General features: G+C 32.0%; 1 protein-coding gene and 1 long non-coding RNA gene across 4 annotated transcripts; both read left to right on the forward strand.

Annotated features, from left to right (window-relative positions):
- The first annotated feature begins 1,048 nt into the window (after nt 1–1,048).
- LOC124885356 (disease resistance protein At4g27190-like) lies at nt 1,049–5,987 on the forward strand. Of its 2 annotated transcripts, XM_047401997.1 has the most exons (4): nt 1,050–2,165; nt 2,757–4,530; nt 4,621–5,216; nt 5,443–5,987. In XM_047401997.1, the coding sequence occupies exons 1-3, from the start codon at nt 1,635–1,637 to the stop codon at nt 5,172–5,174; spliced, it is 2,859 nt and encodes a 952-aa protein (XP_047257953.1). In that variant the 5' UTR covers nt 1,050–1,634; the 3' UTR covers nt 5,175–5,216; nt 5,443–5,987. The 2 variants fall into 2 exon arrangements, with proteins under 2 accessions (XP_047257947.1, XP_047257953.1); XM_047401991.1 differs by having other exon boundaries at nt 1,049–2,165; nt 2,757–5,216.
- A 12,656-nt stretch (nt 5,988–18,643) lies between these two features.
- Nucleotides 18,644–23,974, forward strand: LOC107850948. Of its 2 annotated transcripts, none has more exons than XR_007048992.1 (3): nt 18,644–19,352; nt 22,435–23,461; nt 23,689–23,974. It is a non-coding gene; the product is annotated as an uncharacterized LOC107850948 (long non-coding RNA). The 2 variants fall into 2 exon arrangements; XR_007048997.1 differs by having other exon boundaries at nt 18,687–19,352; nt 22,392–23,461.
- The last annotated feature ends 837 nt before the right edge of the window (nt 23,975–24,811 follow it).

Below are 24,811 nucleotides of genomic sequence, written 5' to 3' on the forward strand. Positions count from 1 at the left end.
TAGCCCTCCCCCGAACTCATTTTTAGCGTATTTTTGTCACTTTTTTGTGCTGACGTGGTACTTTTATTGCATAAAATGGAGCCCACTTCAAAGGCGCCACGTCAGCTAAAAAGGTTGACAAAAATAGCTAAAATTTAGTTCAGGGTAGTAATAGGATCCCGTAAAGTTCAAATTATTAACAAGGGAATCCTGTTGCACATAGTCCGAGCTCGAAGTTGAAGTTTATGGGTTCGAAATTTAGTTCTTCTAAGTTGTTGAGACGTTCTAAATTGATTATTTGTACTTACTCAACGAACATATTAAGAGAAATGCAGGACCTCGACCAAAGTTATTGAGTTTGATCTCTAGTAACACGGCACATGGCAAAGCTCTTTTTAAAAAACCACCGTTAACAAGTAATGGCATGGATGAACTTGTTTAGTAACTGCGATGACATAAACGAGGCAAACTTTTAACGGATGGAATAAATGAGCCATTTCTGATAATTCGATGGCATATTTGAGACTTTTCCTTTTAAAACTGTAAAATCGACAATTCGCGTCCTAAGTTAAACAACCGTTTTACTAAACTTTAACGAAGGTGTAGATTGTGATTACCCTTAAATAGCATGAACTAGAGAAAGAAGCTTGTTGTGTTTTAGTTTTGATGATTTACAAACAAGAATTCAAGGAATCAGGTCCGTGCTGTGCTGTGCTGATTTAACAATCAAAGGGAAACGCATACAGCTCTAAGTTGTATTCCCTGTTTTGGCTAGTAGTGCTGCAGCAGTGATGTAGCTGTCTTGCTGACACCTGGATTAATATTCGTTAGAATTTCACTGAGTATGTTGTTGTTTTTGGCAAATTTATAACACGAGATTGGTTCAGGTGTTGGTTATACTTACCTTACCAATCCTAACGAGACACCTGTCCAATTGAATTTACATATTTTTCTCGATTTATTTTTGCAAATAAAGAATCTTTCTGAGACGTTAAAAGACACTCATGAGTGGTCCAAATTGAAAGTTGCTCCAATAATTCTGCCTTTTTTATGTTACTGTACAATGGACATGCTTTCTTCCTTTTTGGAAACCAAAAGTAGTGCTTCTTATCTTATCTCTTAGCTTTAAGATTTAGAGTTGATATACCCTCGTTAAACATGTGATGCATATATACCCTCAACTTTTAACAAAAATAATGTCATGTGACTTTAACAAAAACTCTCACCAAATATTGTCACCCCTGAACTCAATTCTAGCATATTTTTGTCATCCTTTTATGATGGCGTGACACCTTTATTACATAAAATAGCATCCATGTCAAGGGTGCCATGTCAGTTAAAAGGATTGACAAAAGGTGCCATGTCAGCACAAAAGGGTGACAAAAATACGCTAAAATTAAGTTCAGGGTAATAGATCCTCTGTGAAGTTGAAGTGTGTCGTAGCAAATTTGATCATAGTTCAGGGGTACCGGATGCTTTACTCAAAACAAATATATATCACCCATTTTCTTTAACTCAGCCTCTACAGTGTTACTCCAATAATTGTCATTGCCTTTTTCTATACTTATTCTTTTAGTTCTCAGAATTCTGTATCAAACAAACAAGAATAAGTCAGTTTAGCTTATTTGATCATCTTTTCATATCAGAATAATTCAATGGAAATAATAGCTACTGTTGTATCTACTTGTGTTGTTGAGGTGGGGAGGTTTATGTGTAGATGCATTTATCCTAAGATTGAAAATGTTGTTTGTTTCTCATTAAATATTGATAATCTGAGGAAGGAAATGGAGCAGCTAACAGAGTTTAGAGACGATATCGAAGCGAAAGTGGAAGTAGCGGTGCGAGAAGGCTATAAGCCAAACCCAGCTGTTATCAAGTGGATCAAAGATGTTCATGAGCTGGAGAAAGAATGGGAGTCTATGCAAGAAAGCATCACAGCGGCGAAGTCGCTTACATATAAATGCTGTCCAAAATGCAGCCTTCGCTCGGAAGTCTCCACTCAAGCACGGAACATCCGAGATCAACTTTGTAGGCTTAAAGAGGTCGGAGAAAACCATGGATCCAACTTGGTGATAGAAAATTACCAGATGAAAAAAGTTGAGCACATCCCGGGACCATCAATAGAAGGCCAGCCAGCTGCAACAAGGAATCTCAACGAGCTCCTACGACTATTGGAAGATGATAAGGTATTAATTGTTGAAATTAAATCTTAGATTAGTAATCCTAAATTTTAGAAAATTTGGTAATTGTTAAATTTGTTAAGTGGATATATATTATTAGACTTTATGTTTTGAGTTTAAAAAAGTAAATGAATGTTAATCCTATCCAGTTAATAAAGGCCATTTCACAAAAGATCCCCATTTGATGAGTCATACAATTTAGTATTATATAAGAAATTGTTCATAACTAGTTCAACTATTTTTAATTTGTCTTGTATTTTTAATTAGTGGAGACATAGGCTTTCCAATAAAATCTTAAAATCTCTTTTAAAAATACTTTAGAAAATTTGAAAAGCATATGCATTTTGTGGAATTCTAAGAAGCTAATATAACCATAGAATACATTTGTCACACTAAATTGTCTAAACGTTAATCGATTCAATATTATGCATTTTGTTTTATAATAGAACACAATGCATATGCAAAGAAATTAACAAACTTGAGATCAAGAGATTATAGTGATCAAAGCCTCCATCGCTCTTATTTCACTAATTTTCTAAATTTCTCCTGTGTGTTCATTTCGCTGGGTAAAGTTATTTGGATTTTGAATCCTTTCAGGTATGCATCATCGGTGTGTGGGGTACCGGAGGAGTTGGGAAAACTACATTGGTGAAGAATCTGAACAATGAGCTCTTAAAGAATGTGCCAAGTTCCAAACTGTCTTTTGGGGTTGTGATATGGGTTACAGTCCCCAAACCGCCAATAGACGTAAGAAAGATTCAAGAACAAATTGCCAGTAGATTAAACCTCACGGTAGATAACGAGGCAAGTGTAGAAAGCATTGCCAGCAAAATCTGTGAAAGGCTCGAGAAAGAAACGAGTTTTCTTCTCATATTGGATGACGTTTGGGAAGCTATAAATTTGGATTATGTAGGTGTGCCCCAACCTGAATATCCCGCAAGAAGCAAGGTCATTATAACTTCGCGTTTTTTGGATGTTTGTAAGCAAATGAGGACAGATGTCGAAATGAAGGTTTACACATTGGAAGAGGATGAATCTTGGCAACTGTTTGCCAAAAATGTGGGAGATATTGTCAATCTGGAGCAAATCCATCCGTTGGCAAAGGAAATTGCAAGAGAGTGTGATGGTTTACCTTTAGCCATCACTGTTGTTGGATCATCCATGAGAGGGAAGACGAAGGTCGAGCTATGGGAAGATGCTTTGAAATCACTTAGCATGTCGGAACCTCATAGCAAAGTTGTAGAAGATAAGGTTTACAAGGTCATCAAGTGGAGTTTTGATTCTTTAGAATCTCAGGATATTGAATTATCCTCAGAGCAAAGAAGGAAACATGTGAACAAAAAGAGAGGTGATATTCGAAGTTGTTTCTTATATTGCTCCTTATATCCAGCGGCTATTCCGACAGATGATCTCATACATTGCTGGTGGGCGGAGGGGATCCTCGGTGAACATGACATGTATGAAGAAGCCTACAACAGGGGAATCACGTTGATTGAGAGTCTAAAAGATGCCTGCTTGCTAGAAGCCAATAAGATGCATTATGTTAAGATGCATGACGTGGTTCGTGATGTTGCCATATGGATAGCTAGTACCTTTGGGAATGAACAGACTTTTGTTTTTCAAGCTGGAATTGGGTTGACTGAGATATCGTGTATTAAAATATCAGCTTCTGTCAAGAGAATATCTTTCATAAGCAACGAAATTGAATGTCTACCTGATTGCTTTACGAAATGTCCAAAGACAACATCTTTACTTTTGCAAGACAATGAACCCCTCTACAGAATACCCCCGGAATTCTTTTTGGCATTTCCAGATCTAAGAGTTCTGAATCTGAGGGGTAACACTAGTATTAGAGCACTGCCTTCTTCCATCAACAGTTTATGTCAACTACGTGCTCTAATACTAAAAAATTGCTCTAACTTGAAAAAGTTACCACCTGTTGCTAATCTTCACAATTTGCAAGTGCTTGATTGTGATAATACAGAGTTGCGTTGTCTGCCGCAAGGAATGGACAATTTGACAAATCTGAGGCTATTAAATATGACAAATCCGAGGCTATTAACTTTTCCTCGCGACGGTAATCTGTCGCGTAGCTGTCTTGGAGCGACCTCTTTTGATGAGATATCATCTCTACAGAATCTGACTTATCTTTCTATTAGAGTGGATAACTCATCATGTTTCAATAGAGATTACACCTGGATGACTAGATTGAAAGGATTTCTCATTAAAGTTGGGGAAACTTCATGTTATGCACCACATATACCATACAACAAGTCAAAAAGGGTGATAAAATTCTACAAGTGTGAAATTTTCAGTTACGGAGAGCTCTCAGGCATGTTGCAGTTTGCTTCAGATTTGTACTTGGACAAATGTATGGGTCTCAGGAAGTTGATTTCATACAACACTTTTAATGGATTAAAACTACTAAATATATACTACTGTTTTTGTTCTTTCGAACCAGTGGAAGGAGGAAGTGGACAATTTGACCCTTTGCCAAATCTGGAATATCTCGTCCTCGAATCCGTAGAAAATTTGAAGAGTATTTCTGCTTTCTGTCAATATTTGGGTTTAAGATTTTCTAAATTACGCCAACTGAACATCTCTTACTGTCCCAGTTTAACATGTCTTTTCAACGATGGTGGAACTTGTTCTGTACCCAAGCACTTGGAAGAAATTACAGTTGACGATTGCCGTCAGCTGGTAGAGTTGTTTGTGCGATGCAGCTCAAGTGATCAGGCAACACTTGTCAACTCAGAAATTCCAAGAGTTCTGAAGTTAAGTTTGTACAAAGTTCCCCAACTAGGATCATTGGGGGAGCCACAGAGTATATGGGAACACTTGGAGGAACTCACAGTGAACGGTTGTGACGGATTAAGGAAGTTGCCTCTCTCTATTCAAACCTCGGAAAACATCAAAATAATAAAAGGAAAATCAGCATGGTGGAGCCAGCTGGAATGGGATGATGAAAACTTCAAGGCAAATTTAGAGCATTCTTACAAAGAAAGGCAAAACTGATGACAGAAGGATCAAAGTTGAGTTGTTTCCTCTGCATCTCAGGTGATGTGCTATGTAATCTCCTTATTGCAACTTTAACATAGTTTGTTAATACATATTACAAATATTCTACTTAATTACATTAGTATAATCAAGTCATTTATCTCCCTGGAAAAACATATGCTTTTACAAAAATATTTTTAAACATTGTTAATAACACTAGCATGATTGGGTTATCAATCAAATGTTAACAAGTGTATTGGGCTTCAATTTTTGTCGTTTCATTCAGGGAAGAAAAAAGAAAAACTTATTGGAAGCGGCATTGAAGGATGTTCGTCTGAAAACATTTGGCAAAATCAAGCCAATGATTGTACGCCGGAGAAGTTAGCTATTGTAACTCTAGAGGGCCAGCATGGAGTGACAAAGAAATGGACCTTGGACCTAACTCAACCTCAAAAGCTAGCTCATGAGGGGAGGATTGCCCAAGACCATATAAGGAGACCAAGGACCCTTTAACCCACCGATGTGGGACTCCAACACGGGGTGGAAGTAGTTCTTCAAGAAAGTTTTATAGATCACAGTGATCCTTATGTCCTTCTTAGTGCCTCCAAGTTTATCTACCAGTCCAATTTTGTTTGTCAATTCTAACCCCTTGCCTATGTGTAACTAATACATTGCGACAAGAAAATATCCATTAGTCCCTCAATTTGAAGGACTTTAGTATTCGGATTCATAGGAGTGTCAATAGGCTTACATCCCATCATTTATGTCTTCTTGAGAATGTCTAAGGCGTACTTGCGTTGCAAATAACAATACATGATCTGGACTGAGCAACTTCAATACCTAAAAATACTTTAGCCTGCTGAGGTCTCTAGTTTGGAAATGTTGGAAGAGGTGTTGCTTCAATCTAATGATACCTTTGAAAGTGAAAGAGTTGGTTTGGTTTCTTTGTGGGGTCAAACCCATGTGGAAGAAATCTCATATGTCAAATTACTTGGTTAGGAAGTAAATTTGGAGAGCAAGCAAAAATTTGTGGGACAAATTTTGTATTTATTTTCCTTTTCTTAATTTTGTGCTTAGAGGCCAAGTTTTTTTATTACTCAATGCTCAAGTTTTTTGTAATATATAAAAGGATGGACCTTCTTCATAATATTGTCAAACCATCCCAAAAATTTATAATTAAATATATTACAAGTGATGAGAGTTGAGAGAACAAATCTCTTAGATGTACTTGGGATCTCTCCTCTTTCTTTGTTAATAATATAAAGATAGTTTTTCTAAGGTGGATGTAGGATCATTTAAATTCGGACCATGTTAAATCTTGTATCTTTCTCTTTTTCTTTATTTTTGTTAAGTCTTTAATTTTCACGATTGACAAATTGTATGTTGGGATCTGTTTCCTGGAGATTATGCGATAACATATTGCTAATTCTTAGGGAACAGGTTGGGCTCATCGGTCATTATCACAGTCAACAACGTCGCAAAGTAGAAAAGTTGGTGAAAAAGCTACTGCCACCTTTTGTCTCAGCCAATGGGATCACTCCTAGGTTTTTCTGGTGTCATACTATATATTGCTCATCTTCCTTAACAAGAAAATGAATGCTTCCATATTCTTACAACTAAATATCTCTCTGAAGCCTTGAATTAAAGACTCCACTTTGCAACAACTGATTGTTCATCGAGATATATTTTTATTTTCTTGTTGTAGTTGAGTCTTTGTAATGTGTTCTTAAACGTTTGTCTACGTTTGCTTATGATTGATGGTAGGTGTTGTGGTGTAAACCTCAGGTCTTTGTAATCATCTAAAGTTAGGTGATTGTTCAAGCTAGAGTTAGCTTGGTGTGTCTAGTTAGAGTTAGCTGGAACTCGTGGCAGTAGAGTTACTGTTTGGGTCTTCTTTTAATAGAGTTATTGCTACGAGACAACGGATTAGGAGGTTAATTCTTGGAGTCTGTATTCAAAAGTTGCTTAGATATAGTAAAGCTTAGAAATTCTGGAGGCAGGCCGTGATTTTTCTCCCTTGAGCAAGAAGTTTTCACGTAAAATTCTTGTGTCCGCTATTTATTTTATTCCAAAACTTCTTAGCTTACATCTCTCCCAGCTCTTGTTGTGTGAGTTCATCCGGAAACAAGTTCCAGATTTGAGGAGCAACTCATTGCAACCCTCCATTTGGTGAGCCATGGACATAAATAATAATGCAAAAAAGTAGTGCAACATTTTATTTAATTTGTCTTCTTACTTTTTTTTTTTTTAATCCTTGTATGTGATATTTGACGAAGTATATTTAACGTTCAATTAATTGAGATGTCCATTTTTAGCCTTTTTGAGCATATTTTAGAAATGTATTAATCATCGTCACATGGATAATATAAATTTAACATAAGCTTTTGTGTTATGGAGTAGCGGAACTGTAGGTAATTATGATAAATTTATGAATATTATTATTCACAAGTAAAAAATAAATAAATAATGAACGTTTTAACTAATGTTAAATATTTTTCGTCAATTATTATAAGGACCAAATTCGAATTATTAATTTAATATCTTTTTCTCTCTCTGATATTGTCTCCATTGAGAGAAAATGAAAGTAGAAGAAGATATCCAATCTAATTATTCCTTAAAATCACAATTATAAAAAGATCAGCTCCTCCAAATCTAGAAGAAGGTCAGCCAACCATTAGACCATCAAGATTTAAGGTAGATACGCACTATTTTTTTTAAATGAGGGTTTTTTCCGCTTGAGGAGTATATTTTCCCTTTTTCACTTTCTAAAACAGATCATACATATTTCAAAGGGAAAAGGCTCAAATATGTCACTGAACTATCAGAAATGGATCATTTATGTCATCCGTTAAAAGTTGAGCTCATTTATGTCATTGCCGTTACAAAATTGGCGCATCCATGCCATTACTTTTTAACAGCCAATTTTTAAAAACAGTCTTGACACGTGGCAGCTTATTAGAGGGCCACGTCATTTTAAAAAAAATTAAAAAAAATTAGTTTTCTTTTTAAATTTTTTTTTGATCCATTAAAAAGAATCCACCCAATTTTTTGATCCATTAAAAATTAATTTGATCTATACTTTTAAAATTTGATTAATTTTTCATCATCAAACAAATATTTAAAGAATTTTTTAAAAAAAATCTACTACTGAAATTTCTAATTAAGCATATTGTATGTCTTAGCATACATGAAATATTTTGTCAGTTGAATGTAAGTAACTTTTTCATTTTTTATTTTTTTATTAAGCATAGAATGACATCATCAGCATCAGGGGCGGCTCAAGCAAATTTATGACCTAAGGCAAAAATCAAACGAAGGTCTTGCGTTTTATTTTCTTATATAAATTTTTTTCTATAAATAGTATTTAATATATTTCTTAAAATTTGTAATTTATTATTACTAAACAAAAATAGGCCCCTCAAATTTTGGGGTCTTAGGCGGCCGCCTTTTCTCCTAAAGGGTTGAGCCGCCCCTAATTAGCATTCAACATTTGTACATAACACTTTATGCATCATCATTTATTATTGCAAAAACAGAAAGGCGACAATATGCCGACATATATAGCATACGTAGAGTTGGCAAAATGAGAAGCTAACTATTAATAATATAATAATAATATTTGATGTTTGTATATCCCTTCAGTTTCAACTGAAAAATGACAAAAGCTTTAGTTAACGTGAATCTTTAAAAAAAAAAAAGTGATAAAAAGCGTGGAGTGTATACTCTCTCCGTTCCCTTTTAGTTACTCGTCCGTCAATTAAAATAGTTATTTTATTATAATATATTTATTAAATGATGTTTACTATTGTATTTGAAATTAATTTGAAGAAAAAAATAATTAATATTAAAGGTAAAATATGAAAACAATCTTAACATGTCAAAAATGACAAAAAAACGAATCGAACGAGAATGTTTTAAGAATATATTTATGAAAAATTAATCAAATTTTAAAAGCATAGATCAAACTAATTTTCAATGGATCAAAAAGATGTGTGGATTCTTTTTAATAGATCAAAAAAATATATTTTTTAAAAATTTAAAAAAAAAAAAAAAAAAATAACGTGGCCCTCTAATAAGCTGCCACGTCGCAAGACTGTTTTTATAAATCATCTGTTAAAAAGTAATGGCATGGATGGGCCGATTTGTAACGGTGATGGTATAAATGAGCTCAACTTTTAATGAATGTCATAAGTGAGCAATTTCTGATAGTTCAGTGGCATAGTTAAGCCTTTTCCCTATTTCAAATAATAATGAACAACTTCTAAAATTAATTTTTGCACCTAACTTTCTATTTGTACTGATGAACGTAATAAGACTATTCATTTCCACTCTGACACTTGTCATGGTAGAGCCACGTGAATGATATATTTTGATCAGATATAAAGTTTAAGAAATTTATTAAGTTGTCATTTATTAAAAAATTTACTATTACTATCTTTAAATGAGTTGGATCAATAAGAATTAAAGTAAAATTGTATTTTTAAAATAATTATCAAATAAAAAAATGCAACATTCTTTTTTAGACGGACCAAAAAAAATAACGATGCATAAAATGAATCTAGAAAAAGTACATATTACCTCCTTCAATAATTCGCAATCAAACTTTTGATCAAGCGCGGCTCAACAAATTTGGTAGCCTAAAGCCAATTTTTAATAAAAAAGTTTCAGATATATTCAATAAAATTAACTTTTATGTGCACCTTGTGTGATATACGTGCATATCGTGTGACGTACATGCATTTTGTGCTTCATATGTGTATTTTATTGTTAGTTAGTAAAAATATTTTAGAATCACATAGATATTATTTGTGTGGATATACTATCATTGTGAATTATCTTCTAACTTAAAAATTGGGGCTCTAATAATATTGGGACACAAAGCCATTGTTTTAGCGGCTTGACGGTATAGGCGACCCTACTTTTAATCCTACAGTATAAGCAAATAGTACATGGACTTTGACAAAATAATTAAAATGACTTTGGTCGTCTTTCACCTACCCAAGTACTATATAATTAATTTGCCTAGACAACCAACTACCAACATTGAAATGAAGTGTGAAAGGGTAAGCTTTAATATTTGATTGATTACTTAATTCTAAGTCATCGTAGAATTATAATAATATTTTCTTTCTTTCATATTAGTCGTTATATTTTTCTTTACATGTTCGTTAAAAAATTTTAAAAAGAAGTATTTTTTAAACTCTAATTAGGAACATTTTAAGGTCTTTAATTAAAGTTGTCTTTAATTTTGAGGTCTTTTATCGACGAAGGTAGAAAGAAATGGGTAATGTGGCAGTTTGACATTTAACTCTATTGTCAAATGAAATTAATAGAGTGTTTTTATAAAAATAAAAAATAATGGGGTCAGCAATAATTTAAATTGAAATTAAAGTTGGAAAAAAGTATTTGGAATTCTCATGGCCAAACATTCCAATTTCATTAAAGTGAAAAAACTTTTTAAAAATAAAAAATAAAAAAAATTATGGCCGAACGGGAACCAATTAAGAGGTGACAAGTAGGGGTGTTCACGGTTTGGTTTTTAACCAAACCGATTAGAAAAATCGATATTTGGTTAGGTTTCGTTTGGTTTGGTTTTGAATTTTAAAAAACCGATACTAATTTGGTTTGGTTTAACTCTAAAATAACCGATAAAATAACCAAACCGAACCTATATATATATATATATATATATATTATAACTATTATATATTATTCATAAATACAATATAAATATTTGTTAGATTTTATATTTTAATCATGATTTAACTTTAGTCGTAACACATTCAGTCATATGTCTTCATTCAGTTGATAGTACATTATGAGATTCTAAATGAATTTCACACTTTGAATGACAAATGATATTAATTATGAAAATAATATCTTGTAGTATATTGAAATTTATAGTTAAGATTTATTCGACTCTAGACAATCACTAATTTTAACTTTCTTTTTTAACTTTATTGAGCAAGAAGTTTATGTGTTCACCTTTCGGGGGTTTTATCATATCATTCTGTTAAATGTCGTTTTTAAATATTTTTCTAGAGGCGTTCATATGGTGTCGTTCATGGATTGCCGAAGTATAACACTGAGCTGACATCTTTGTTTCAAGGTTTAGATACAACACTCAGTTGACATCTCATAGGTTAGATTGGATTTGTTTTTTAAAATTTTCAACTTTTATCATTAGCTAAAGTTATAAATCGAAAAAATCGAACCAAACCGAACTAAATCGACAAGAACCAAACTGACCTTTATTTGTTTATTTGGTTTGGTTTGGTTTTAGAAATTTTAAAATCGACTAAGTTGGTTTGGTTATGATTTTGACCAATAACTGACCCAAACTGACCGATGAACACCCCTAGCGACAAGTCAGTGTTGTGGGGTGGGTGAGAGTAATAATAGAGGTAATACCAATTAAGAGTTAATTGGTGACAAGTAAATGTTGTGGGGATGGGTGAGAGTAATAATAGAGTAGTCGTTTGGCCCTGAAGACTAAAATATTTTGGAGTTGGATTTGTGTTTGGTCATATCTTTTTGAATCTTTTTTTTAGACTTTCGGGCCGACTTTTTTAAATATAATTCTAAAAAGGGTCAGAAATACCCTTCAACTATAGAAATTGCCTCAAGAATACCCTTCGTTTACCGATTGGGCCAAAAATACCTCTCCATCCACCTTTGTGGCTCAAATATACCCTCACAATTAATAGAATTTTTTTAAACCATAATTAGAAATCATATTAAACAAGTGGCAACTTTTTATTGGTTGTAAATTAAATTATGGTTAATTTTCATTACTATATTTTTGTCAAATGAAGGTTGCAGGCTTGGCTGGTGTTTCTGTGCTATGTTTCACTTCAAGTGTCGCTGTCGCCATATTCACATAATATACCTGTATGTCTTCTATTGGTCTCATGAGATTGTATTTTGTTTCGACTACTTAAGTTTCTAACAGATAATGCTTTAATTCAGCTTCTTTTTAACTGGCATGAATAGAAGATAAATAGTGTTTGTACATCTCTTCTCATGGTTTTGTATTATTTTATAGGCACTCTTTATAACGTGTCCTTATAGAATGCTACAGCTGGATTTGAAATTCTGGATTTGAGTGAAAATTTCATCAACTAAACATGGTAGAAGGAATCAATTTAACAATCAATTGCACCTCTGATAATGTTACATAATTGTGTTGATGTCGTAAAGTTTGAGTTGTTATGAGATGTCTCTCTGGATGCTCTCAACAAATGTTGGGAAAGCTACAGTAAGACTTAACATAAGAGCTGCATTGGGACATACCAGATATTTCTATATTAAATTGTGACATGATTGAGAGGGGACTTGGCAAAGGTGCGTCAAGATATTGCTTGCCTCCCTTCTAGTTTAACAATATCATAGTACCTGCTCTTCTCCCTAGACCCCACTTGTGGAATTACACTGGTTACGTTGCTGTTGCTGCTCGTATGAGAAATTACATCTATCTTCCTTGTATTGGGTTACGGTAATCGGTATGTGGACTCCAGTTACTACTTTAACCAAGAATACAAGTAGCTTGGCTACTACATGTTTGGGGGTTGGTGGGGTAGGGGAACTAACTAACAATGTAGTTCTTTCCTACAATTAGAGTTTCGTTCACAAAGGGGAAAAACTTTCTAATTCTCTGTTACCTGACCAAAATATTTTTCAGGTTCTTCTGTACCTTCAGCGTTTGTCAACCTCATACGATAAGTATTCTGTTCTTGAAATAATGAGTCGGAATCTCATCTTGCTTATCCTATGGCAATTTTCCCTTGATGCAGACAACTTATGTCTGTGATTATATTCTTGGAGATAAACTTGATGGTTCTAGCTCAACCAAAGAGGCATTTATGCATGTGTTGTCTGAGTTGTCTATTTGACCTGCAGGCTATAGTTGTTGTACTTTGAATTATTACTGATGTTTCCTATGTGTTTTTGTATAGAAATTTTAATTAATTTAATTTATAATCAACAAAAAGTCGACACTTGTTTAATATGACTTCTAATTATGGTTTAAATTTTTTTTGTTAACTGTGAGGGTATATTTGAGCCAAAAAGGTGGATAGAGGAGTATTTTTGGTCCAATAAATAAACGAAGGGTATTCTTGAACCAATTTCAATAGTTGAAAGGTATTTCTGACCCTTTTCTGAATATAATTTTATACCTCCAGTTTTAAAAACTATCAAAATCACTCAACTTAACTAATTTATCTATAAGATACAATCAAATGTGAGAGGAGACAATAATGTTGTCTTTGCTGTTGGTGTTGTATAAATTCACTAAAGTGAAGTGAAATAATTTTTTTAAAAAAAAGAGAGTAAAATCCCTATAGCCAAATCGAAACTAATTAAGAGGTGACAGGTGCATATTGTGGGGATGGGAGAGAGTAATAATTGAGGTAGTACCAATTAAGATTTAGTTTTTGACAAGTACATTTTATAGTACCATAAGAAGTGACAAGTCAATGTTGTGGGGTGGGTGATTGTAACAATAGAGTAGTATACCAATTTAAGAGATGCAGTGCATGTTGTGGGATGAGTGAGAGTAATAATAGAACAGTACCACAATAATTAATAATGTTTTCGAGCATTATTGTATTTCACAGTTTGTGGTATATTTCTCCCATTTTCGATTACATTATTATCAATTATTTCATTAAGATTTATTGTCTTTGTTGGTACAATATATCATAATAATTAAATTATAGTTGAAAATATAAAAAGTGAAGAAAATAAAATAATCTTTTTCTTAGTTGAAGCATGAATATCTCGTACTACCTCTATTATTATTTCCACCCACCCCACAACATGGACTTGTCGCCTTTTATTTGGCTCCCGTTTGACTATGAAAATGTTTCATTCTTTTCACCAATAGATAAAGTTATTATCTAAAGGATAGTGTCATTGAGTGGTCGTTGTCAGATGTGATAAGACATTATTGTGTAGTCTTATGGGATGTAACAAGACACTAAATTATTACATCGTGTAAAAATAATTGATTTGAATTAGCATTTACAGAATGTGCAAAGTGTAGAAATTGATTTGTAATTACAGAATGATATAAAGAATGAAAAATGTAATTAATTTGGAAGAATTGTAATGTCATGTCATGAACGTGTGCAGATGATTGTGAAAAATATTTAAAATAATAATGAATTGATAAAAATACTAATGTATAGAGAATTACCAATAAATTATGAAAATAAAAAATAAGACAACAAATTGATAAAATCCTAAAGTAAGGATGATTATCAATAATTTATCAAGAATTGCAAAAAAGATGTGAAAATTATATTTTGTGCTCTTTAGCGATCAGGAAGCCTGAAAACGTTAATTTTAAGCATGGAGAGTCACAATTAGATGCCAATATTACTTATTCTATTTGCCTTCTTTTTTACTACTTACTTTGCTCTCAAAATTCTGCTATAAATAATGAAGAAAAGATCAGTTCAATAATCATCTTTGAGAGCATCATATATAGTCATCTATTTTCTTTACCTTAAGAATTAGTCAATGGATATACATTTTAATGTTGTAGGTGGCATTATTGTTGTGGTGGGAAAGTTTGTATCGAAATGCATTTATTCTAAGATTGAAAATGTTGTTTGTTTCTCATCAAATTAGAGAAAGGAAGGGATTTGGATAACTTTCGTATGGACGATGCTATAACACGAACTAGAGTATGAAAGAATGAAAAACAACTTCTAAATGCCCGGTAGCCTCCTGCTTATAAGTGTGGTACACAACACACCCATAAGCAAGACTCTGTTAGACACGGCTTCGTAGACACCCTGAGATCATGACCTGTGCTCTGATACCAAGTTTGTCATGACCTGATCGAGGCCCTGGTCGCGACGGGTATCCCGAACCTCGAAGGTCCGAGAGACCCTTATCATACTATCATAAGAAAAATCCATACATGAATCAAAGTACGAAAGATATAACAGTGTTCATTGAAAACTTATAATTAGAAATGTGTCAACAAGATATGACAATAGAAACCTCAACTACCGTCTATGAAGTCTCTACTGATACTGATTGTCTAGGCCGGGACAAGCCCTCGGCTGGACCATATACTGAAAGACTCAACATATAAATAAATGCCTTCCGAAAGATGGATGGCTCACCAATTCTGTCAAATCTTAAGTATTCTACTGATGTGATAGAGCATGAGACTATACCGCATAACCTGAAATATAGGGGGGTCAATACACCAAGGTACTGGTACGTAGAACAATTCAAAAACAAAATATATTTTTATACAATATAGGTGAGAGCATTTCAGAATAGCACGTCATAATAAAACAATTGAAAACACATGGACATAATTTAATGGGCTTCAAAACATCCTCTAGAAATCATGACTCAACTCTTTATTTTACTTCTGAGTTAGATGGTACACCCTACATTTCTAATATCCTACGGACAATATGAAATTCACCCTTAACTCGAGGACCAAGCCCCCAATTCAAGTTTTCCTCAAGGATTAGAGTTCATAAAATCGGTAATACCCCCATGTGAGCATACCTTAGGAATCACCCATGTGAGATGTCCTAATTATCCTCTCATGTAGGATAACATGTTATAAGTCTCGCATCGGCAAAACATGATTTCGGGATACGAGTTATCTGAACTCAAGCCTTCTTCGGGTAACCATCTAACTCTCTTTAAGCTCAATTTTTGTGCTTTTAAATCATACTTTATGCTAAAAACATTTAGTACTTATTCTGTAAAGGGCATATCATCACAGGGTATCGTCATACCCAGACTTGCAAGTTATTCTTGTCATATCAAATCGACAACTCTTCTCATTCAAACATGCAAATGACCACCAAAAGATTTATAACATCACAAGAGAGTTCTCATTTCAAAAACACATGAAATCTTATGCAAACACACTCTTTTCTCGAGACTTAAACATGCGGTGACCATTTCAATCATTTAATCACATGCAATTGCTTCATTAGGACACAAGATCCTTTGGAATAAGAATAACCTCTTTGAAAATATGTAAAATAACAAAGTATAACTGATAAAGAAGCATTTATAACTTGAGAAATATAATCATTCGTAAAGCAGCCCTAACATTTAGTTATACATAAATCTCATGATTTAAAAAGGGACTCTTAAGTCATGCACTCAAAACAATTCACAATTCATGTCATGCAAAGACCATAATTTCATTATAGGAAATTTCACAAATCACATTCATAAATCATTTTTGGAACTCAAAACGAGATTATAAATCAATTTTATGCAAAAAAAAAAAAAAAAAACGATGGCAAATACATACTTTTATCGAATTGGGTTCATGATGCATGCTTTTAAAATAATTTCTCAAAACTCATTACAAATATATAGTACATATATAACTTTAAAGCTTGTAAAAATCATAAAACCTATGCCTATGAGATTTAGGATAGCCCCGCATACCTTAGCAATGACGAAAACGTGGAGAAATTTATCTTTGAAGCTTAAGAGTTCAAACCCTAGGTTGTTTTCCCTTCTTTAGCTTAAAGATGATGAATTAGGGATTCGGTGAGTGATAAATCATGTATAAGGACTTTAATTCCATCTATAAGTGTTTAAGGACGGTTATGGGACGTGAAAGGACCTTATTACCCTCAAAATAATATAAAAACGGAGCATTTATGCCACTTTGCCTTAGCCATGCGGCGCGCAGCCCATGGTACAGTCCAAGGTGTGCGACGCACAGCCTATGACATAGGCCTTAAGTAGGCGACGCAAGCCCGATCGCATAGCCTAGACAGTGCCTCATTCAAATACTCATAACTTGTTTCTACAAATTCAGATTGATGAATGGTCAGAAGTGTTGAAAAGAAAACTCAAAGAGCTTCAATTTGATACATAGTAGGCCACATGACTCTTTATATCCTAGGAGAAATAGTCACTGAAAGTTGATTCAAGAAAAATTGTCAACTAAAAATTAATCGATAGGAAAGTGTTCAACTTAATTTTTGAGCTAGGAGATTCTTATGGTGTATATTCATCTTCAAGGATATTTCCACACTAAGAAAGTTTCATTCACACTTATATTTAAGTATAAATCATTGGGCTCGGATCTATAAACATAGAAAAAATGATTCAACTTTAATCCGAAAGCGCGGGATATGTTACAGAACCATATGTGTATATTAAAGAACCAAACTAATCGTTGAAAGGACAAATGGTTATTGGTATTATCAATTTCTTCTATTATATGAGTCAATTTTTGCACCTAACTCTCTATTTGTACTGATGAACGTTATAAGACTATACATTTTCACTCCGACACTTGTCATGATGGAACCACGTGAATGATATATTTCGATAAGATATAAAATTTAAGAAATATATTAGTTGTCATTTATTAAAAATGTACTATTACTATCTTTAAATGGGTTGGGTGAATAAAAATTAAAGTAAAATTATATTTTTAAAATAGTTATAAAATAAAAAAATATGATATTCTTTTATGAACAGATAAAAAAATAACAATGCATAAAATGAATCTAGAAAAAGTATATATTACCTCCTTCGATAATTCTCGACCAAACTTTTGATCTTACAGTATAAGCAAATAGTACATGAACTTCGACAAAATAATTAAAGTGACTTTAATTGTCTTTCACCTACCCAAGTACTATATAATTAATTTGCCCAGACGACCAACATTGAAATGAAATGTGAAAGGATAAGTTTTAATGTTTGATTGATTGCTTAATTCTAAGTCATCATAGAATTACAATAATATTTTTTTTATTTCATATTAAGCGTCACATTTTTCTTTACATGTTCTTTAATTTTTTTTGAAAAAAAGTATTTTTTTTTTTAAATTTTGATCAGTAACATTTTGAGGTCTTTGATTGAAGTTATCTTTAATTTTGAGGTATTTTATCAATGAAAGTAGGAAGAAATGGACGATGTGGTAGTTTGACATTAACTCTATTGTTGAATAAAATTAATAGTTTCAGCAACATAAATAAAAATAATGGGGTCAACAATAATTCAAGTTGGGAAAAAGTATTTGAAATTCTCATGGCCAAACACTCCAATTTTCATTAAAGTGAAATAATTTTTTGAAAAAAAAATGAAAATCTTTTATGGCCAAACAGGAATCAATTAAGAGGCAACAAGTCCACATTATGGGGTGAGTGAGACTGTGAGAGTAATACTAGAGTAGTACCAAGTACGCGTTTGACCCTGAAAACTAAAATTTTTTGAAGTTGGAGTTATGTTTAGTCATGTTTTTTTTAATTTTTTTTTTTTAGCCTTTCGGAATGACTTTATAAAATATAATTTTATACGTCCAATTTTTTAAAACTATCAAAATCACCCAACTTAAGGTCATGTGGGGAGGGTGAGAGTAAAAACAGAGGTAGTATCAATTAAAAGTTAATTGGTGACAGGTCCATGTTATAGTACCATAAGTGACAAGTCAATATTGTGGGTTCGGTGATAGTAACAATAGAGTAGTACAAATGTAAGAGATGACAGACAAAATTGGGTGTGAACATTTCTTATTCTATTTGCTCTCAAAATTCTGCTATAAATAATGAAGAAAAGATTAGTTTAATAATCATCTTTGAGAGCATCATATATAATACTCTAATCAAAAACATATTGCTTTTCCTTACCTTAAGAGTTAATTCGATGGATATACTTTTGAATGTACTAGGTGACATTATTGTTGAGGTGGAAAAGTTTGTATGTAAATGCATCTATCCTAAGATTGAAAATATCATCCGTTTCTCGTCAAAAATTGAAAATCTAAGGAAGGAAATGGAGGAGCTAGCAAGGTTTAGAGACGACGTCAAAGCAAAGGTGGAAGTAGCGGTGCGAGAAGGCTATAAGCCAAAACCAGATGTTGTTAAGTGGATCGAAGATGTTTAGAAGCTCGAGAATGAATGGGAAGCTATGCAAGAAAGCATTGCAGCGGATAAGACACTTACATATAAATGGTGTCCAAAATGCAGCCTTCGCTCGGAAGTCTCCGCTCAAGCAAAGAACATCCGGGATCAACAATGCAGATTTATAAAGGTCGGAGAAAACTTTGGATCCAATTTGGTGGTAGAAATTTACCGGATGAAAAAAGTTGCGCACATCCCGGGATCATCAATAGAAGGCCAGCCAGCTGCAACAAGGAATCTCAACGAACTCCTACGAATATTGGAAGATGATAAGGTATTAATTGTAATTTTTGCTTTGCCTCGAATTATTGAAGTTATTAGAAAAGAAAAGTTAAAATCTGTACAAATCAAAATAGGGCCAAACGGCCCATTTCAAAACAGAAGCCATTTATCTATGCATATAGTTCACATCATTCTAAAATAATTTCAAGTTGAACTTTTTCATAATATCTAAATAATTTTAAAATATAATATGTTAAATCTTAAAAAGTAATTTAAGTCATGAGTTTTCTTCATACTTTATTATGATATAGAAGAATTTGTCACAATCTTTTTCTTAAATGTAAATTTAAATAATATACTTGATTCAAATGAGAAGAATAATTTTAAATTTAAAGAGAAATTATATTTAAAGTTTGTTTCATTTAAATAATTTTTTCAATTATGGTGTTCAGACGAGGTTTCTTTTCTCTTAACTTAATTCACGCAATAAACAAGTTACTTTTGAGTATAACATTCATTATTATATTTTATTATTTTAGCCTAAAATTATTAATAATTAATTTATGTTTAAGTTAACATTTACAAATATAACCAAGGGTATTAATATTTTTTTCATAATTTTTCTAATATTTTCGTATAATTTTATTGTGGACCCTAACACAACTCTATTTTAAATGAAAAAATGGATACTTCTTCCGTCTCAGTCGCCATTTTCTTTTTGGTAGGTCCCAAAGAGATTGTCACCTTTTCTTATTTGGTAATCATTTAAAGAGACAATTACACTTTTATCCTTATTGATCTCACTTAATTAAAGATAATAGTATATATATTTTTAATAAAGGATAATTTGGTAAACATCTCCAATTCTTTTCTTATTTTTAATCTTCATGTCTGGTCAAAATAAGTCACATAAAATAAAACGGAGGAAGAATACTAGTTATATCATCGAATCTTTTCAATGTCACCAAGGACGTAATCTATCACATAGATCGCACACACCTCAACTATAACTCTATTTTAATATGTAGCAAAAAAAATTAAATATATTGTCTATTGTAATAGATCCTATGTCTGAATTCAAATAATAAATATATTTTTTAATCAGTTCTAAAAAGAATTGACATTTTTTATTTGGTTAGTATTTTATAAGATTATCAATATTTTATTCATGTTGAATTTGATTTATTTGTCAAAAAGTCCACAAATGTATACTCTTCTATTTAAAGTTTATTAATTTGGCTAATTTAAGACATTGCGAAGTTTTTTCATGTATCTTAAATTTGATGTTTAATCAAAATGATATAAATTGAAATAAGGAAGACGTAGTTTATACAAGGATATGCAAATACCCAAAGATGAAAAAGTGAAATTAATTGTGGCCATACATTCATAAAGTTTTTACTATATTATAGTAAAATAGTAAAAAAAAACTCATAAATATTGAATAGGTGTTTATCTATCAAACACAATAAGATATTTCATCATAATTCCAAAACTTCACATGATACATGTCATTACAAAGATTTACAATACATATAATTTATGAAAAGATAATTATTTACTAATCACCTGTTAAAATTATTTTAAACAACTAATTTAAAATGTAATATTAACTACCTCGTATTAAATTATTACAATATATATCATGTTAATTTTTGTAGATTCTTTTGGTTCTCTTTGAGGTAGTAAATTTTTTCATCAGGTAGACAAATCACTTTAAAAGAAATTTCTTGCTTATTATATTAAATTAGTCTCCTATTTTTGACTTATGTAAGACAAGACATAAAGACAATTCTTTAACATTTTGATGCATTAAAATGTTCGTCTAATAAGTCCTTATTTTCGTTTGTTAAACACCCATAAAATGAATTTAAATGTATTTAAAATTAATTTATGTATGGATTAGTATCCTTTATTGCTTCGTATGATTTTATAAAAAATGTTAATAAATATATATTTATAATGTTAAAGCATTAGTTATAAGCTATTATTTGATAAGTTATAAGCTATTATTTTATTTTATAAAAATAAGAAGTTATATTTTTATTACATAGTGTGATGTCTACTTACATTTCCCATTATGTTTATTTTAAAATACTAATAATTATTTTTTAAAAAAAATTAATTAAATAACTATAAATATATTTAAAATTATAATATTGGTCCTGTAAACGGGCCCTTCATTATCTAGTAGTATTTATTTTTTTATTATATAGAAAGTGAATTAGAGGACGACCAAGGATATATTTGTCATTTCACATTTAAATTGTACAATCATTAGTCAATAGTCATATCAATAAAGAACTCCATTAGCCACTTTTTTTCTAGGTTATTTGTCTATATTTTCTAACTGGGTCCTTTATGAGGCTAACAACATTTTCACTTACAAGTTCCAACTTATTTAACCACATTATTTACGAAGTAATATTTTAAATAAATATAAATTTATAATTTGAATCTCCTTTCACGAAATATTAGACTATTTATATAGAATCAAAATTATTTTTTATTTTTATGTGGTAAATGTTGAATTTTTTTCTTCATATATTTATTTTGTTATAGTTTAAACTTTCTAAGTGAAAATTCTAACATTGTCAAAATTTTCAATACTCCAAATTTTTAATATTTTAGTCTTTGTCCAAAAAATACTGTCACACATGAACTTGATGGGTTAAAATTTAAAGTTGTTAGCCTATTTAAAGATATTTTTATTCATTATCAAATAATTTTACAAAAAATATTATTAAATTAGTCTATAAATATTTTACAAGAAACGAAAAAAAAACTACATGCATAATATTCATTAGATTAATTTTTTGTTTCTGATAAGATAACTAAATACTTATAAATACATTTAAAACTGTAATATTGGGCTCGTAAACAGGCCCTTCATTATCTAATATTATTATATTTAGATTAATGAAATTTGTATAAGAATATTTTAAATTTTTAATATGATACCCATAAAATTTCGAGAGTCAATCAAATATTTTATAATTTTAAAAAAATTTTAAGCTGTTAATTATTGTGATTAATATATTTTTTACGTATTTTTTTAGAAATATATAACAAATTAGTTATTTTTTTGCAGATATTTAAAGTTTTTAACTACTGTAAGTTATAATACTTTTTAGGGAAAAGTATGCCTGTTTCTAATATGAAGAGCATCAGCAAAGGATTTTTCCTCAAATTTCCTAGCATTGACATGTTAAATATGTGGCGTAGCTGTCTTGGAGCGACCTCTTTTGATGAGATATCATCTCTACACAATCTGACATATCTTTTTATTAGAGTGGATAGCTCATCATGTTTCAATAGAGATTACACCTGGACCTGGATGACTAGATTGAAAGGATTTCACATTAGAGTTGGGGAATATTCACTATATGTACCATAAAACAAGTCAAAAAGGGTGATATTTTCAGTAACGGAGAGCTCTCAGGCATGTTGCAGCTTGCTTCAGATTTGTACTTGGAAAAATGCAGGGGTCTCAGGAAGTTGATTGCATACAACACTTTTAATGCTTCAGTAACGGAGCACTCTCAGACTGTTCTTTTTTCTTTCGGACCAGTGCAAGGAGGAAGTGGACAATTCGACCAAATCTGGAATATCTCGACCTCTGTTATGTACATAATTTAAAGAGTGTTTCTGATTTCGGTCAACATTTGGGTCTAAGATTTTCTAAATTACGCCAACTGGATATCTCTCAATGTGCAAGTTTAACATGTCTTTTTAACGATGGTGGAGCTTGTTCTGTACCCAAGAACTTGGAAGAAATTACAATTAACGTTTGCCTTCAGCTGGTAGAGTTGTATGTGCAATGCAACTCAAGTGATCAGGTAGCACTTGTCAACACAGAAATTCCAAGGGTTCGGAAGTTAAAGTTGTATCGCTTACCAGAACTAGGAATGTTGGGGGAGCCACAGAGTATGTGGGAACACTTGGAGGAACTCAAGGTGATCGCTTGTGACGGATTAAGGAAGTTGCCTCTCTCTATTCAAACCTCCAAAAATATCAAAATAATAGAAGGAAAATCAGAATGATGGAGTCAACTGGAATGGGATGATGACAACTTCAAGTCAAATTTAGAGAGTTGTTACAAAGAAACGTAAACTTGATGATAGAAGGATCAAAGTTAACGTTATTTCTGCTGCATCTCAGGTGATGTGACATGTAATCTCCTTATTGCAACTTTAACATAGTTTGTTAATACATATTACAAACATTCTTCTTAATTACATTATTATAATTAAGTCATTTACCTCCCCGTGAAAACATATGCTTTTACAAAAAAGAAATTTGAACATTGTTAATAACACTAGCGTAATTGGGTTATCAATCAAATGTTAACTGGTGTATTGAGCTTCACTTTTTGTTGTTTCATTCAGGGATTTTAAAAAGCGGAGGAAGGAACTTCCTGCACCAGGACATAAAGCTTCGAGCTAAAGTTAATTGGTGCGCTTTGCTGTGATGTATTTTCCTGTCAGATGTCTTAAGTTTTTTCTGCCGATAATTGTTCCTTGTTTGTACTATCCCTGCTTCCTGGGTCCGATATTTGGATGGCTTGACTGTACACCAAGTAATTTCTTGTTTCATTTGAGTTGTGTGATCATCTTGTTTGTTTGTAATAGACTGGTATTGCTTCGGTGTTTAAACATTTTAAAGCATTCTTAAGTTGTACATTCAAAATTTAGAACATGCACTTGATTTTCTATGTCTTTGTTCTCATGATAGCATAGACAAACCGGCTATAAGCTTTCCGCAATCAAAACATAAGAATGTTTTCATATGACAGTATCCTCCATATGACAAGTTGATGTGAACAAGTATAATACAATTATAATCTAAAGGCATTAAGGGAAGAAAAAAGAAAAAACTTATTGGAAGCGGCATTGAAGGATGTTCGTCTGAAAACATTTGGAGAAATCAAGCCAATTGATTGTACGCCGGAGATGTTAGCTATTGTAACTCAGAGGGCTAGCATGGTGTGGAAGTAGTTCTTCAAGAAAGTTTTATAAATCACAGTTATCCTTATGTCCTTGTTAGTGCCTCCAAGTTTATCTACCCATTTCCTATGTTTAACTAATACGATGCGACAAGAAAATCTCCATTAGTTCCTCAATATGAAGGATTTTAGTATTTTGATCCATGGGAGTGTCAATAGGCTTACATCCCATCATACCCGTCTCCTTTAGAATGTCTAAGGCATACTTGCATTGCAAAATAACAATACCTGATTTGGACTGAGCAACTTGAATACCTAAATAATAATTCAGTCTGCCAAGGTCTTTAGTCTGGAAATGTTGAAAGAGGCGTTGCTTCAAACTAATGATACCTTTGAAAGTGAAAGAGTTGGTTTGGTTTCTTTGTGGGATCAAATCCATGTGGAAGAAATCTCATATGTCAAATTACTTGGTCCGGAAGTAAATTTGGAGAGCAAGCAAAATTTGTGGAGGACAAATTTTGTATTTATTTTCCTTTTCTTATTTTTGTGCTTAGAGGCCAAGTTTT

Source organism: Capsicum annuum, chromosome 1 (genome assembly GCF_002878395.1).
Source record: "Capsicum annuum cultivar UCD-10X-F1 chromosome 1, UCD10Xv1.1, whole genome shotgun sequence".
NCBI classification, from domain to species: Eukaryota; Viridiplantae; Streptophyta; class Magnoliopsida; order Solanales; family Solanaceae; genus Capsicum; species Capsicum annuum.